The sequence below is a fragment of the Jaculus jaculus genome, chromosome 9 (assembly GCF_020740685.1).
Source record: "Jaculus jaculus isolate mJacJac1 chromosome 9, mJacJac1.mat.Y.cur, whole genome shotgun sequence".
Taxonomy (NCBI): Eukaryota; Metazoa; Chordata; class Mammalia; order Rodentia; family Dipodidae; genus Jaculus; species Jaculus jaculus.
Window position 1 is genome coordinate 136484640 of NC_059110.1, and position 15840 is coordinate 136500479.

Below are 15840 nucleotides of genomic sequence, written 5' to 3' on the forward strand. Positions count from 1 at the left end.
TTCAAGTTTGTTGAAAACATTTAAGTTGGTAATGATGTACCTAGATCCAGACCTTTCTTCATTTCAAACTAGTGCCACACACATTTAGGGTTGGATTAACATTTGCTTTGGGATCCACGGCCTTGAGAAGGAACGGGATGCGAGTGACTAAAAGTCAAGCATGCCAATTGAGCACCGACCCTTAGCATTCAGTTTCTCTAGCGTCTACAGGACTGCACTGGAAAAGCTGGAATCAAGCTAGCCTGGCCCTGAGCACATCTTCCTGCCTGTCTTGGCCCTGTCCTTGGGTTCTTGGTAGAACAAGTCTTCGGGTTACAAGAGGGATGGGAGGTAGCTGCTCAACCTCAGGGACCACCAGACTCAGGGCGGTGAAATAAAAGCAGTAGGTCCTCCATTAAGGCAGCTCAGAACAGAAGCAGCCGAAGAGGCAGCAGGTCACACGATAATCTTCACTTTTACTAGACTCGGCCTAGAACTGTGGGGCACACTTGCCTCTTCTTCAACCACCCACGCCTCTCCCGATTCACCCGCACTGCGCCGTTATCTGTTTGATTGACATCGGGACCAGCCAATGATCTTTGCGGTCTCGAAAGCGTCTGGTTCCTCCCCGCCCTCCCAAGCCCCTAGGAGTTGGGCGGGGGCAGGTAGTTGGAATGACACACATGCTAGCCAATAGCGTGGGAGACGTCGGGCCCCCGGGGCTCACTAACCAATGAGAAGGAGGGACACTTTCGAAAGGACGTAGGAAGCAGCCAAACGCTCGGCTCGGCTGCGGCGGTCGCGTGGCTTCCGTTCGCAGAGGGCGGGGCGGCATCCCAAACGGAAGGTGGCTGTGGGTGTCCAGGCTGGTTTGAAAGTCGGGGGTCGGGCCCGGCCCAGGTTGTTTGTAAGCCGAGGCCCCCGCTGGTGGGGCCAGGCCGTCCCTAGCCCGTCCCCCGCCCCGCCTCCCTGCCGACCTCTCGGTCCCTTCGGCCCGGCTCGCCGCCAGCCCGCTGCCTCCCCGGCCGGCTCCGCGGCCCAGCCGCCACCATGTCCCTGCACGGCAAACGGAAGGAGATCTACAAATATGAAGCGCCCTGGACGGTGTACGCCATGAACTGGAGCGTGCGGCCCGACAAGCGCTTTCGCCTGGCGCTGGGCAGCTTCGTGGAGGAGTACAACAACAAGGTGGGCTGAGGATGGGCGCGCGGGGGCTCCGAACCCGCGAACCTCCCTGACGGGCTTGACCTTAGCATCCTCCAGCTGTTCCCCGGTGCGCCCTGGGTTGAGGACTGTTCGTGGGTTTTTTTTTTTTGTTTGTTTGTTTGCTTGCTTGTTTATTTTTCACGCTCGTTGCCTCATTTCATCTTGACAGCATTCCTGTGCGGAGGGTGAACTGAGGCACGGGGTTGTGACGTGCCTGAGACAGAAGAGGTATTTCGTGGGTAATCACAGGTTTCAAACCGGAGTTGATACCCCAAGCTTACGCCATCTAGCCCTCCCTCCCACTTGTGTCGCATTGCTTCAGATGGGGAGGGCGAGAGAGGCTATGGGGTGGGGGGAGAAAAAAAGAAAAACTGTGCGGGCGCTGAGACATCGGTGGTCGTGCCTCCTGGCCACGGGAGATTTCTGTTGGGGGTATTTATTTCATGGGCTTCCCCGCCCCCTTCTCTCACTCCTGTGGATACCCGAGCCCTGCTGCTAAGGTTTCCTTTGCTCTTGGCTTCCAATTCATCGTCCCCAAAGCAATGTCTTCTTGGAAACCCTGGCCTATGGCACGAGCCCGCCATTGTTTCTGAATAGAGAAAAATAACATTTGGCCTAATTTTTATTTATTTATTTATTATTGCCTTCTTTCTTGCTGGATTGCAGTCTTGGTAGTGAGCCTTGCTGGACGTCCCGCACTGTGAGAATCCTTCATCCAAGCCTGGGTAGAAAGGGAAAGCTTTTAAGCTGGCAGTGCGGGATAGTTTTGAAAGTGCTGAGATGAATTTTCTTTCCTCTATCTCGTAATTTCTTCCCTTTGTTGTTTTAGAGTAAACGTTATGAATTGTTGTGATCAGAGCTATTGAAAGCTTGGGCTGGTGGTTTTTTAAAAGCCAACTCCTGCTTCCTGCCGTAAATGTCAGCCTTAGGAATAAAACTGTGTGGATAGTGACAAGGTTGGTGCAAGAGTCAAGTTAGGTGGTGCAGGGTTGCCTCCTCGGGTCCATTGATTAGCTGTAAGCTGCTGCACAGGCCGATTTTATTATTTCTGGCCCACAGCTTAATGTAGGAAAGGGATTCTGTTTTACATGTGAGGGTGCAGGAGGGGGAAAAAAAAACAAACATTTAGTTATTTTAAGTTTGTTTATGGCTTTTCAGGAGCATACCCCTTTCTTTGGCTAGGTCTTGTTTTCTTCGGCATCCCCTTTGAGAGACGAGTGCAAGAGCAGGACCCTGACTGACTAACCTGATGTACACCGGGAGTCTGTGAGCAGACCCCAGGGAGTGTGCATTGATGACCCACCCTTCCCCAAACAAGACGTAGCTCATTGGTGGCAGTTTCTCCCACAGTGGACAGGTCTTTCAAAGGACTGTAGTTTCTTTTACACAAAATAATTAGTTTCCTTTAAATTCTTCCAGTCATTGGGTCTAGTCAGTAGTAGTACTGCGTGTTGTGTCGTTATAGAGGAGCAACTGAGCCACAGTTAAGCAGCCGGAGAGTCAGTGGAGTAATTGGTGTCAAACCTCACCTGTAGAAACTGTCCTGAACTTTGTCCTGTCACGTACACTTTGAACTGTATAGAGCCCCGTGTTTATGCTGAACACATACATCATGTAGTGTTATTAGTGAAATGCAAACAATCAGTGTTAGCAGAATAAGTCGTTAACCACATCTTTAACACATACTGTAACTGATGCAAGGTCTTAGGACAGTTTTTGTACATCCACTTATCAGTAAGTCAGGGTTGTTAGGTCAGAACCTCTGGAGGCTAGGGAAATGGCTCAGTGGGGAAAACATTTACTATTCATAAGGACCTGAGTTCGGATCCCCAGCACTCACATAAATTGCCAGGCTTAGTGGCACAGGCCTGTCATTCCAGCTCTCTGGAGGCAGAGTCGGGAATCAGTTGCTAGCTGGTTTAGCTGAATTGTGAGCTCTAGACTGAGTAAGAGACACTGTCTCAGAAAGTAAGGTGAGGTGCAATTAAGACGCCAGTGTCAATCTCTGGCCACTACACATGCGCACAAAAGAACCCGTGTGTGTGCGCACAAGCACACACACACCTGCCACATCATGATAACACTTCTCATAATGGTGCTGTATGTGTGTCTTGAGACAGTCTTGCTGTGTGTCCCAGATTGGTTTAGAACTCTCATTGTAGCCCAGTCTGTCCTCAAACTCGGGAACTTTCTCCCTACGCCCCCTCAAGTGCTTGGGATTATAGGCGTGTGCCACCATACCCTGCTATAATTATATATATATATATATTTTTTTTTTTTGCATAGAAGAAATGTTTCTTTATTTTTTTATTTTTTTTAATTTTTAAATTTTTATTAACATGTTCCATGATTATAAAAAAAAAATCCCATGGTAATTCTCTCCCTCCCCCCTGACACTTTCCCCTTTGAAATTCCATTCTCCATCATATTACCTCCCCATCTCAATCATTGTACTTACGTATATACAATATCAACCTATTAAGTACCCTCCTCCCTTCCTTTCTCTTCCCTTTATGTCTCCTCTTTAACTTACTGGCCTCTGCTACTAAGTATTTTCCTTCTCACGAAGAAGCCCAATCATCTGTAGCTAGGATCCACGTATGAGAGAGAACATGTGGCGCTTGGCTTTCTGGGCCTGGGTTACCTCACTTTATATTTTTAAGTGTATAAAATATATGCTACTCCAAAGGAAACCAATTATGTTGACCTACAAATATCAAAAACATTTTCTCAAGTGTTTATGTAGTAATACATACTTTTAAATTAAGTCATTAAATCACACCAGTGTAAGTACTATAGTTTTCAAGTACTGGTAAGGTAAATGGACTTGAAATGCTTTAACACCTGTACTGTGATTTGAAAAGATCACTGTAAGAAACTCTACTATAGAAGACTTAGGGTTGGTGGGCAGCAGGTCTAACCAGAGTAATGGCTCTTGGGCTAGTTGGGTGGAACCCTGCCTTGAAAGTGGCAGGCTTTATAATTTAGGAGAATTAAAAGTTAGGACTTCGGGCTGGAGAGATGGCTCAGAAGCCTAAGAACCCAAGTTCAATTCTTCAGGACCCACATAACCCAGATGAACAAGGTGGCGCATGCATTGACCGTTTGTTTGCAGTGGCTGGAGGCCTTGGTGTGCCCGTTCTCTCTCTGTCTCTCTCTCTTTGCAAATAGACAAACAAAAATTAAAAAAATAAAAAGAATTTGGGGGTTGTGGAGATGGCTCAGTGGGTAAAGTGCTTGCCTGCCATTGCAGATGTGAGTACCTGAGTTTGAATCTCCAGACGCCACATAAAAGCCAAAGCTGTGGTGAGCCTCTGTAAATTCTGGCACTCCTACTGCGAGATGGGAGGCAGAGGCAGAAGACAGAATTTCTTGGAGGTTTATGGACTAGAAAGCCCAGTGAACAGCGTGTGAGCAGAGAGAGAGGACCTGCTTTAAAAGAGGTAGGAGGCAAGGGACCAATGCCCCCAAATTGTCCCCTGACTTCTACATGCGCACCATGGCACATGCATACCTGCACATCCACACATACATACACCCCTCCTCAAATAATTTGCCATTTCTCCTGAGATTCTGACAATGTGTGGTCATTGCAGTTAAATTTTCCCTTCTTTTTTTTTTCCACAAAAGCCACTTTATTTTAAAATATCATATGACAGTTTCCAGAACTATAACATGCCATGTATAGCTAACAGTCCTTGTCATAGTTTTGACTCTGAATTTTCCCTTCTTTTAATGGGTACCGAGGGATAGAACTTCTTGGGCTTCTCTTATTGGTGGGTATATTAATTTTTTTTTTTTTTCCCCAAGGTAGAGTCTCACTGTAGCCCAGGCTGACCTGGAATTCACTATGTAGTTTCAGGGTGGCCTCGAACTCATGGTGATCCTCCTACCTCTGCCTCCCCAGTGCTGGGATTAAAGGTGTGTGCCACCATTAACAGCTCTCAAGGTTGTTTTTGAATAAAGACTGTAAGCAGGTAGAATTTATATTGTCTTCATGTTTAACTGACTTACCTCATGTCTTCTTAAGATTTATCATCTGGAGAACTTTTTTTTTGTTTTTGAGTCAGTGTCTCACACTAGCCCACAATCACAGCAGTGGTTCTTCCTTTTTTTTTTTTCCATTTTTAAAAAATTTATTTTTTTTTAATTTTTTTAATTTTTATTAGCATTTTCCATGATTATAAAAAAAATCCCATGGTAATTCCCTCCCTCCCCACCCCGCACACTTTCCCCTTTGAAATTCCATTCTCCATCATATTACCTCCCCATCACAATCATTGTACTTACATATATACAATATCAACCTATTAAGTACCCTCCTCCCTTCCTTTCTCTTCCCTTTATGTCTCCTTTTTAACTTACTGGGATCCTACCTTCTTATAAGCAGAAACCATGACACCTGGCTTGGGGAACATTTTTGAGTTTTGCTTTTAGAAGTGTGACTGTTATGACCGCCTTGAACATACAGTAGATGTGAGTGGATAGCTTCCCTTGTCAGTCTGTTGCTTCTTCTGGGATGTTTGAATGTAGAGTTACTTTATGTATCTAGTACATTATTATTATTATTATTACTAACATTGGTTTTTTGAGGTAGGGTCTCACTGTAACCCAGACTGACCTATAATTCACTGTGTAGTCTCAGGGTGCCCTCAAACTCATGATGATCCTCCTACCTTTGCCTTGCAGGTGCTGGGATTAAAGGTGTGCACCACCATGCCTGGCTCAATTGTTTTTGAGATAGGGTCTCACTCTAGCCCAGGCTGACTTGGAATTCATTGTGTAGTCTTAGGCTGACCTCAGACTCACAGTGATCCTCTTAACCTCTGCCTACCAAGTGCTGGGATTAAAGGTATGCACCCCCACTGCCTGCTATAGTACATAATTATCTTGACTATGATATATAATTTTTCATCTGTCAGCATTTGTGGCAGCCCCTCAGACTTGTTATTTGTTCACTCATTATTGAACAAGTGTGTACTGAACATGTCTGTCTACATTTAAGGCACAGTGAAAATACTTGCAGGTTTTGTTGACAGATGAGATATTGGCAGCAAAAAGAATATATCTTAGTATACATTGGTATTTGTGACATACATTTAGAAATTTACCATCCTGTCCTATTACAGAAGAATTTAAAATACAAAGCTCTTGGAGTTTTACTGTTTGTTTATTTGTTTGTTTGATTGTTTTTTCCTAGACAGTGAGAGAACCATTGCCCTTTGGGAACACTGATTTTTTAAAAAAATATTTTTATTTTTATTTATTTATTAGAGAAAGGGAGGGAGAGAATGAGAATGGTAGGACATCTAGCCACTCAAAAGAACTCCAGACACATGCACCACCATGTGCATCTGGCTTACATGGGTTCTAGGGAGCTGAACCTGGGTCCTTAGGCTTCACAGGCAAGCGCCTCAACAGCCCAGGAACACTGATTTTATTGCTTTTTGTCCTAGCTTTTGTTCATGCCGAATTACTGTGATGGTGCAACTTAAACAAGGAATTAATGTATATTTAAATCTAGATTTCACATAAGAGGAGAACATGATATATCTCTTTCTGAGTCTAGCTTCCATTTTTAATTCTTTATATTTTTGGTTATGTTGGGGTGGGAAGAGGCTGAGTACATTACTCAGCAGTTCAAAAGGTGCTTGCAAAACCTGCTGGCCCTGGTTCACTTCCCCAGTACCCATCTAAAGCCAGATGCACAAAATGGTGCATGCATCTGGAGTTTGTTTGTGGTGGAGGTCCTGTGTGCCCATATTTTCATATTCTCTCTCCTTCTGTCTGAGATAAACAAACAGAAATTTAAAAAAAATGAATTATATGAGTATGTGCACAGGTGTGTGTTTGTGTGTGCAAGCATGTGGAGGTCAAAGGACAACGCCAGGTATCATTCTCAGGAATATTGTCCACCTGTTGTTGAGACAGAGAGCCCACTGGCTTGGAGCTTACCAATTAGGCCACACTAGGTAGCCAGTGAGCCTTAGGGACCTGCCAGTCTGCTTCTCCAGTGCTGGGATTACAGGTGCATACCACCACACCCATTAAACTCATGCTTGCTAGTTGAGCCACATTACCCACTAGCCACCCCCTCCAGCCTTCATTTTTTTTTTTATTTTGATAATAACTATTTGGACTGGGGTGAGTGAGATGTATCTGTAAACAGTTTTAAATTGCATTTCTCTGGTGGTAAGAGTGTTGAACACTTCGTCAGTTTTTTGGACGTTTGTATTTGTATTGTATTGTGTTTTCGTTTGAGAACTATTCAGTTCATTTGCCTGTTTACTGATTTGATCACTGGAGGGGAGTGTTTGATTTTTGAGGTTCTCTATAGGTTCCAGATATTAACCCTCTTTCAGATGTGTAGTCAGCAGAGACTTTTGTCGGTTCTTTGGGTCTTCACTGAGCTGACAGTTTGCCCCATTGTGCAGAAGCTTTTCAGTGTCATGCAATTACATTCATCAGTTTTTAGCATTGTTTCCTGTGCGACATTAGATCTTTTAAGAAAGTTCTGTCTATCTTGAAATGTTTTGCCTATGTTTTCCTCTTCATATTGCATACATCTCTCACTGATTTGTTTGGTAACAGGGTCTCACAGAGTCCAGGTTAGCCTTAAACTTCCTATGTAGCTGAGGTTGGCCTAGAACTCCTGATCCTCCTGCCTCTACCTCTCAAATGCTGGGATCACGGGTGTGCTTCACCACGATCTGTTATGCCCGTAGCATTTCCCCCCTTTGACACAGAATCTCACCCTATAGCCCAGGCTTGCCTTGAACTCTCCATCCTCCTGCCTCAGTCTCATTTTCGCTCCCCAGAGCTGGGATTACAGGTATCTTCTGCCCCACCAAATGAAGCAACCCTTTTGAAGATTGATAGAATTGAAACTTTGATACAACAATATAGGAATCTATCCAATAAAAGCATTTGTAGGGGTGGAGAGATTGCTTAGTGATTAAGGCGCTTGACTGAGAAACCTAAGGACTCTGGTTCAATTCCCCAGGACCTACATAACACCTATGCAGAAGGTGGTACATGTATCTGGAGTTTGTCTGCAGTGGGTGGAGACCCTAGCACACCCATTCTCCCCCCCTTTCTCTCTCTCTATCTGCCTCTTTCTCTCTCTTGCACTCTCTCTTAAATAAGTAAAATATTTTTTAAAAAGCACTTACAAATAGTTACCAAGATAAATAAGGAGGATATTCACTGTAATACTGTTTATAGTAGCAAAACAATAGGATGTACCCAAAATAAGTATAATAGTTAAATAAAATATAGCATGCTTCCCATAGTTTGCTGTAGAAGAATGAAGTGGAGCTGTTTGTACTGACATGAGACAATCTTAGATTCACTGTTAAAGTAAGTTGTGGAGCCAGGCGTGGTGGCACACGCCTTTAATCCCAGCACTCGGGAGGCAGAGGTAGGATCGCCGTGAGTTCGAGGTCGCCCTGAGACTCCATAGTGAGTTCCAGGTCAGCCTGGGTCAGAGTGAGACCCTACTTCGAAAAAAAAAAAAAAAAGTAAGTTGTGGAATAAGTTGTTTGGAGCGAGTCTATGCTTTTTAAAAAGAATCCACCGCATGTGTATGTGCAACACGGGCACACACATATACACACATACACACCATATATGGAAAAATAGTTGGAGGGGGCTGGAGAGATGACTTAGCAGTTAAGGTACCTTGAAGCAAAGGACTCAGGTTCGATTGCCCAGTACCCATAGAAAGCCATATGCACAAGGAGTTCATGCATCTGGAGTTCATTTGCTGGAGGCCCCAGCATGCCCATTCTCTTTCCCCGCCCCGCCCCCCCCCCCCGTCTCCCTCTTCTCCCCTTTCCCTCTCTAATAAATAAAATATTTTTTAAAAATTTTGGAAAGGTACACATCAACCAGTGGTCTCTCAGTGTAGAACTTTGTCAGAAAAAAAGAGAAAAGGAAAGTACAGGCTAAGAGAGTAAGCTGTGGGAAGTGGCCAAGTCAGTACTAACATTACTAACAAGAATATGTTCTGGACTGGGGAGAGGGCTCAGTGGATAAAGGCACTTGCTTGCAAAGCCTGACAGCCCATATTCAATTCCCTAGTACTCATGTAAAGCCAGATGTGCAAAGTGGCACGTGCATCTGGAATTTGAAATGGCAAGAGGCCCTGGTATGCTAGTTCATACTCTCTCTCTCTGTCCTTACAAATAAATACTTTAAAAAAAAATGAAAATGAATGTGTTCTTAGCTGGGCATTCTGGTGTATACCTCTAATCCCAGCACTCAGGAGTCAGAAGTAGGAGGATCACCATGAGTTTGAAACTATATTGGGACTGCACAGTGAATTCCAAGTCAGCCTGAGCAAGAGTGATAACACTACTTCCGGGGGCGGGGGGAGAGAATATGTTCTTCTTAACTAATCTCAGGTTTTTGTTCATGTGGCCATTAAAATAAAAAAGAAGAATTTGTCAGGATCAGTAAGTAGAATTTGGGGTTGAGTTAATGGTGGCTTTACCATCTTATTTGATATTGTATAAATGTGAATACAGAAAATTCACACACACACAGATTCTTAACCTAGGCTGGCCTCAAACTCTAGTCAAGGATGATCTTGAACATCTGATTCTTTTGCCTCCACCTGCAAATGCTGAATTAACCATCTGAGTGGCACAGTCTTGAAATGTTGAAGAAAACAACCAATTTTGGAAAAAATGAACTTCAGGTTACAAGTACTGTGATGTGCACAGTATGCTGACTCTCGTATGGAAGATTTACATCCTTTTGTAACCACCTGAGATTCTCCCTGTACCCTTTCTAGTACAGCATGTGCTCGGAAACCCCCCTCCTAAGTTCTTCACTGACTTTGAGTGTAGAAGGCTGTAGATGGCAAAATTGGGCACCCCCTCAGGAACTCCAGAGATGCTTTGTGTTTTCTTAGGGTACCCTGTGGTGGTGGTATGTTCTTACAGTGTTTGCTTCGGTTCTCTTAAACTTCAAGGGACTAGAAATTTTCACTCTAAAATGCATGCAAGTTAGTTTCATTTGACTGTGTTCTAGCAGAAATTGTCACTGCTTTTATTATTATTGGTTATTATGATTTTATGTTTGTTTAGTCATACGAAACAACAGATCTCAGTGTAGTTTGAGGGGAAGAAGGAATTCATTCAGAGATGGAACCAAGCAGAGAAAAGCTGTTCTTTCTCACTTCCTCTCTCACACTGCAGGTCTCATTCTGCCCCACATCTCTTCTCACTCTGTGTGTTTGCCAGCCTTGCCCACCTTCCCCTGCCAAGCAAAGAACTGATCAAGTAGCTTGAGGTCCCAGTTCCAAATCCCCAGAAGTGACTCTGGTTAGTTCGCCTGCCCAAACACTTGCGACAGGTCTAACACAGTATTCTCAGCCGTAATTACACTTGAACACCACTAAGAGTTTCAACAAACCGTGATGTTTGTGTCCCATTACCAGAAATTCTGATTTAACTCCTCTGGATACTGTCTGGGCATCTGTTACAGGTACCTCCTCCTTATTGGCACAGAGCATCCCACCAAAAAGCAGCTGATGGGAGGAGTTTTTATCTTGGCTTATAGTCTTGTGGGGAAGCTTCATGATGGCAGGGGGAAACATGGCATGAACACAGGCTGGACATCACTTCCTTGCCAACATCAGGTGCCAAACAGCAGCAGGAGAGTAAACTGATCTCTAGCAAGGGGAAGCTGGCTATATATAAGCCATAAGCCAGCCTGTCCCCAACAACATACTTCCTCTAGCAAGGTTCCAGTGCCCAAGTTGCCATCAGCTGGGAACCAAGCGTTCAAAACACAGGAGTGTATGGGGGACACCTGACTCAAACTACTGCAGCATCCAAAAGTAAGACCATTTATCTGGGAGAGATGGGGTCATGTTGAAGGTATGTGCTGCCCACACAATGGGCCCTCAGCTAGGTAGGTTATTCTCCCAAAGGTGTTTGCTTTTAAAGAACCTTCTCCACTTGTTTGTTTATATGTTAGCATAACCTTGGAACTTTTGATAGGTTACTTGCCTAACATGGATTTGACAGTAAAAGATAGAAATTAGCAGTGGGCCAAAATTGAATCTTAGAAAACATACAGAACTAGATGTGACTTTCTCACTAGTGATGCCTACTTTTTTGCCAATCACAGTAATTTGGGTTCTTGAGTGCTCATTTGACATACCTCATGTGTGAACCTGTGTGCTCAGTGCTACTGTACAGTATTGAGGTATGGGGATGAAGGTTAGGAACTGATGACTTTTCAGGCAGGACATTAGTTTGTTGTAAGGGACTACAAAGAGTATTTCTGTTGTTGTTACTTTGTTTTATTTGAGGTAGGGTCTCATTCTAGCCCAGGCTAACCTGGAGCTGCCTCTGTTTTCCCAGGCTGGCCTTGAACTCACAGCTGTCCTCCTATCTGTACCTCCTTGGTGCCACCACCATGCCCAGCCTACGCAGGGTATTTGATGTTCCTGCCTCCTTAGCACCAGATGCCCACAGCAGCGCCAGCCACTGTGATTACTGAAATCACCTTCCTTTATATTTTGGATACCTCAGGGATTGTGGGAGAAGGTTGTAATCAGTTGGGCTGATAATGGGAGTTATATAATTTCAGGTCAAGAGTGCAGGATTGGGACTGGAGAGATGGCTCAGTTGATAAAGGTACTTGCTTGCAAAGGCTAATATGCTGGATTCATTCCCCAGTACCCACATAAAGCCAGTGGCACATGCATCTGGAGTTCATTTGCAGTGGCAAGAGTCCCTGACATGCCCATATTCATTCTCATTGTCTGTCTGTCTCTCTCTCTCTCTGTCTCTGTCTCTCTCTCATTTTAATTGCAAATAAATAAATGATTTTATTTGTTTATTTGAGAGAGAGGAAGAGACAGACAGAGAGAGAATGGGCATGCCCAAGGCCTCTAGCCACTGCATACCAACTCCAGACACATGTGCTACCTTATGCATCTGGCTTTACATGGGTCTGGGGGAATTGAACCTGGGTCCTTTGGCTTTGTAGGCAAGTACCTTAACTGCTGAGCTATGTCTACAGCCCTGAAAATATATTTTTTTAAAAGAAGCATACTATCCCCTACTACAGGGAATGACAATCTTGAGTGCCAGCTGCTGTTGCCAGGTGTTAAGAACACTTCTGTCAACTACGGTCAACATATGACCATGGTCCCATGAGACTTCAGTGGGCTGCTGTCATAGCCATCCTATCGTTGTATGTAGCACATTAATCATGTGATGTAATAACACTGCTGCAGACCATCCTATGCTACTATGAGTTGGATTCAAGCACAATTATGTAAAGTACATATTTGGTAGTAATAAATGACAGTTTTACTAAAAAATAAAAATAAAATAAAAAAGGCACACTCTCCTGTTGCTGTTGTCCATCTGATGTTGGTCAGGTGGTGATGTCCACCCTCTGCTCGTGCCATCACTTTTCCCTGCCATCGTGGAGCTTCCCCTTGAGCCTGTAAGCCAAAATAAGCCCTTTTTTCCCCACAAGCTGCGCTTGTCCCGTGTTTTCTGCCAGGAATACAAACCTGACTGTAACAGTATGATTGGTACTGAGAAGTGGGATCATTGCTGCTAGAAATCAGATTCAGTGGCTTTGGCCTCTTGGAACTGCTGTGCAGGAGGAATGTGGACAAATGTAAGATCTTGGCTTAAGAGACGCCTTGCAGTACTGTAAGTACAGCTTAATGCACTGTTCTGGTCAGTGTTGAAAGACCTGAATGCACTAAGAACTCTGGACTGTGAGGTTTGGCTTTTGAGGGTAAGAAAGAGCTTTGCTTGAACTGGGCTAGAAGCAGTTTGTGTGAGAGGCTTGCTTTTAAAGCTGTGTCCCAAGAACTTGTGCGGGGTTGCATTGCATAGAAATGGACTGGTGTGAGCAGAGGGATATGGCACAGAAATAAAATCTTTGGGCCAAAACTTCTATCCATTCAGCTGCAATTGTAAGAGAGATTGTAGCCATTGAAATTGGGCCAGCTGACTTGCTTTGGGACAACAGGAAGAATGCAGACTCTCTGGAAGGGGTCTGAATACTGAAGAAGTATCCTGTTCTTCAAAGTTTGCTTTATTCCCCCCTGTATAAACAGATTGGCAGACCACCTGGTATGTATGGAGTATAACAAATGCAAGAAAGAGAGGGTCATTGAATTTGCAATATGGTTTTGTTTTTTGGAAATGGCCATGGGCACCTGTGAAGCAGGCTTGTTGGATTACCTGCGAGTAGGCCCAATGGAGCCATATAGGTAGACTGTGGGTTGCAGTTGGAGACCCGGTGGAGATGTCAGGACTATGGAATGGCCACCAGGAGAGCTGCTGACACCGGATAATGTTTTCTGGGACTGTGAGTAGCCTAGCTGGAAGGGCAAAATTGGAACTCTAGAGACTTGTCACTGGTTAGAATTATCGGACTTTGAGACTTGTCACTGACTAGAGTTATTGGACTTGGAGCTACAGTATTTGGTGTTTACCCTCTTTAAATTGTGTATTGGTTGAATGTTTCTTTGCTATTCCCAAAATGCCATTTTTTACAGTATGAATGTTTATTCTGTGCTATTATGGGTTTTTTGTTTGTTTGTTTGCTTGCTTGTTTGTTTGTTTTTAGTATTATACCTCAGTTAAAAGATCTTGGACTGTGGGGATTTATGAACATCAATGGTATTGATAAAAACTATGGAGACTTTAAAAAAATAAATATATTCATGGAAAATGCTAATAAAAATTTAAAAATTAAGAAAATAAATATAGTACAGGATTTAAGCCAGCCATGGTAGCGTATTTCTGTAATATCCACACTTGGAAGGCAGAACAGAAGAATCACTGGTGGTTTAGGCCATCCTGGGTGATTTTTAAAATATTTAATTAGAGCTGGACGTGGTGGCACACACCTTTAATCCCAGCACTCAGGAGGCAGAGGTAGGAGGATCGTTGTGAGTTCGAGGCCACCCTGAGACTCCACAGTGAATTCCAGATCAGCCTAAGCTAGAGTGAGACCCTATCTCGACAAACCAATATTTATTTATATATGTATATGTATATACATATATACATACATACATATATACATATACATATATATATATATATATACATACATACACATAATTTTATTTCTTTATTTATTTGAGAGAGGGGAAGAGGCAGAGAGAAAGAGAGAATGGGCATGCCAGGGCCTCAAGACACTGCAAATGAACTCCAGAAGCATGCGCCCCTTGTGCATCTGTCTTACGTGGGTCCTGGGGAATTGAACCAGGGTCCTTGGGCTTCACAGGCAAATGACTTAACCACTAAGCAATTTCCCCAGCCATATCTATCCCCCCCTCTCTCTATATATATGTATATATGTATATTTGAGAGAGAGAAAGGGCATACCAGGACCTGTAGCCACTGCAAACAAAGTCCAGATACCTATGCCACCTTGTACATCTGGCTTATGTAAGTACTGGGGAATAGAACCTGGGTCCTTAGGCTTCATAGGCAAGTGCCTTAACCACTAAGCCATCTCTCCAACCCTATTTTTTTAGGTAAGGTCTCACTCTAGCCCAGACTGACCTGGAACTTACTATGTAGTCTCATGGTGGCCTTGAACTCATGGCGGTCCTCCTACCTCTGCCTCCCAAGTGCTGGGATTAAAGGCATGCGCCACCACACCCAGTACCATAATCGTTTTTGACTTTGCATTCAAGGCTTTTGTCCCTGATCAGGAATGTGATGTACTTGATGCTGCTCAGGAAAACCAAATGTTTATGTGATTCAACTTTGGTATGTTGCAGGTTCAACTTGTTGGTTTAGATGAGGAGAGTTCAGAGTTTATTTGCCGAAACACCTTTGACCATCCATACCCCACCACAAAGCTCATGTGGATCCCTGACACAAAAGGTGTCTATCCAGACCTACTGGCAACAAGTGGTGACTATCTTCGTGTATGGAGGGTAAGCAGATGTTCTGTTAACCACCAGACTAATGAGCTTCCTCAGGGTTAGTGCAGCATGGAAGAAGCAAGGGAGGTGCATCTGGACTAACCTTGCACGGGTTTTTCTACTAAACCTAGCTAAGATGCCATAAACTCTTGGCTGCTGTTTCAGTCAGCCTTGGAAACCTGAGGCTCATTTAACCAGTAACAGACAGCCGGGGGGGGGGGGGGGCAGGAACACTTGGACCTCTTATTCTGTTGATAGGAAAAATATTTTTGAGTCAGTTAGACAAGATCTGAAGCTATTGCTTCCAGTACCTCGTGTGTGGAGCGTCCCTTGTCAGTGAGCTCAGCAGTAAGTGGCCTGGGTGTGTGGGCCTCAGCAGACTGGGGCTCAGGTCTGTGAAGGTGAGGCGAGAGCTCCCCTCCCGGAAGATGCAGGGGTGAAGATCTAGAACACACAGCTGGACAGCCAAGTTGTGAAAGAAGTCCCAATTCGGGAAGTTTCTCTGGGTTTTATGGATTTGTATCATAAAAATGTTTCTCTTAGCCGGGCGTGGTGGCGCACGCCTTTAATCCCAGCACTCGGGAGGCAGAGGTAGGAGGATTGCCATGAGTTCAAGGTCACCCTGAGACTGACAGAGTTAATTCCAGGTCAGCCTGGACCAGAGTGAGACCCTACCTCGAAAAACCAAAAAAAAAAAAAAAATGTTTCTCTTGGTTTACTAAGAA

At 44.2% G+C, this 15840-nt stretch overlaps 1 protein-coding gene across 1 annotated transcript in view; it reads left to right on the forward strand.

The window, feature by feature from the left end:
- Positions 1-833: 833 nt before the first annotated feature.
- Dcaf7 (DDB1 and CUL4 associated factor 7) overlaps positions 834-15840 on the forward strand; it is a 28318-nt gene continuing 13311 nt past the window's right edge. Inside the window, exons 1-2 of the mRNA XM_004655085.3 lie at positions 834-1167; positions 14969-15127. Coding sequence (XP_004655142.1) covers positions 1030-1167; positions 14969-15127 — 297 coding nt within the window. The 5' untranslated portion in view covers positions 834-1029. The remainder of the gene's footprint in view (positions 1168-14968; positions 15128-15840) is intronic.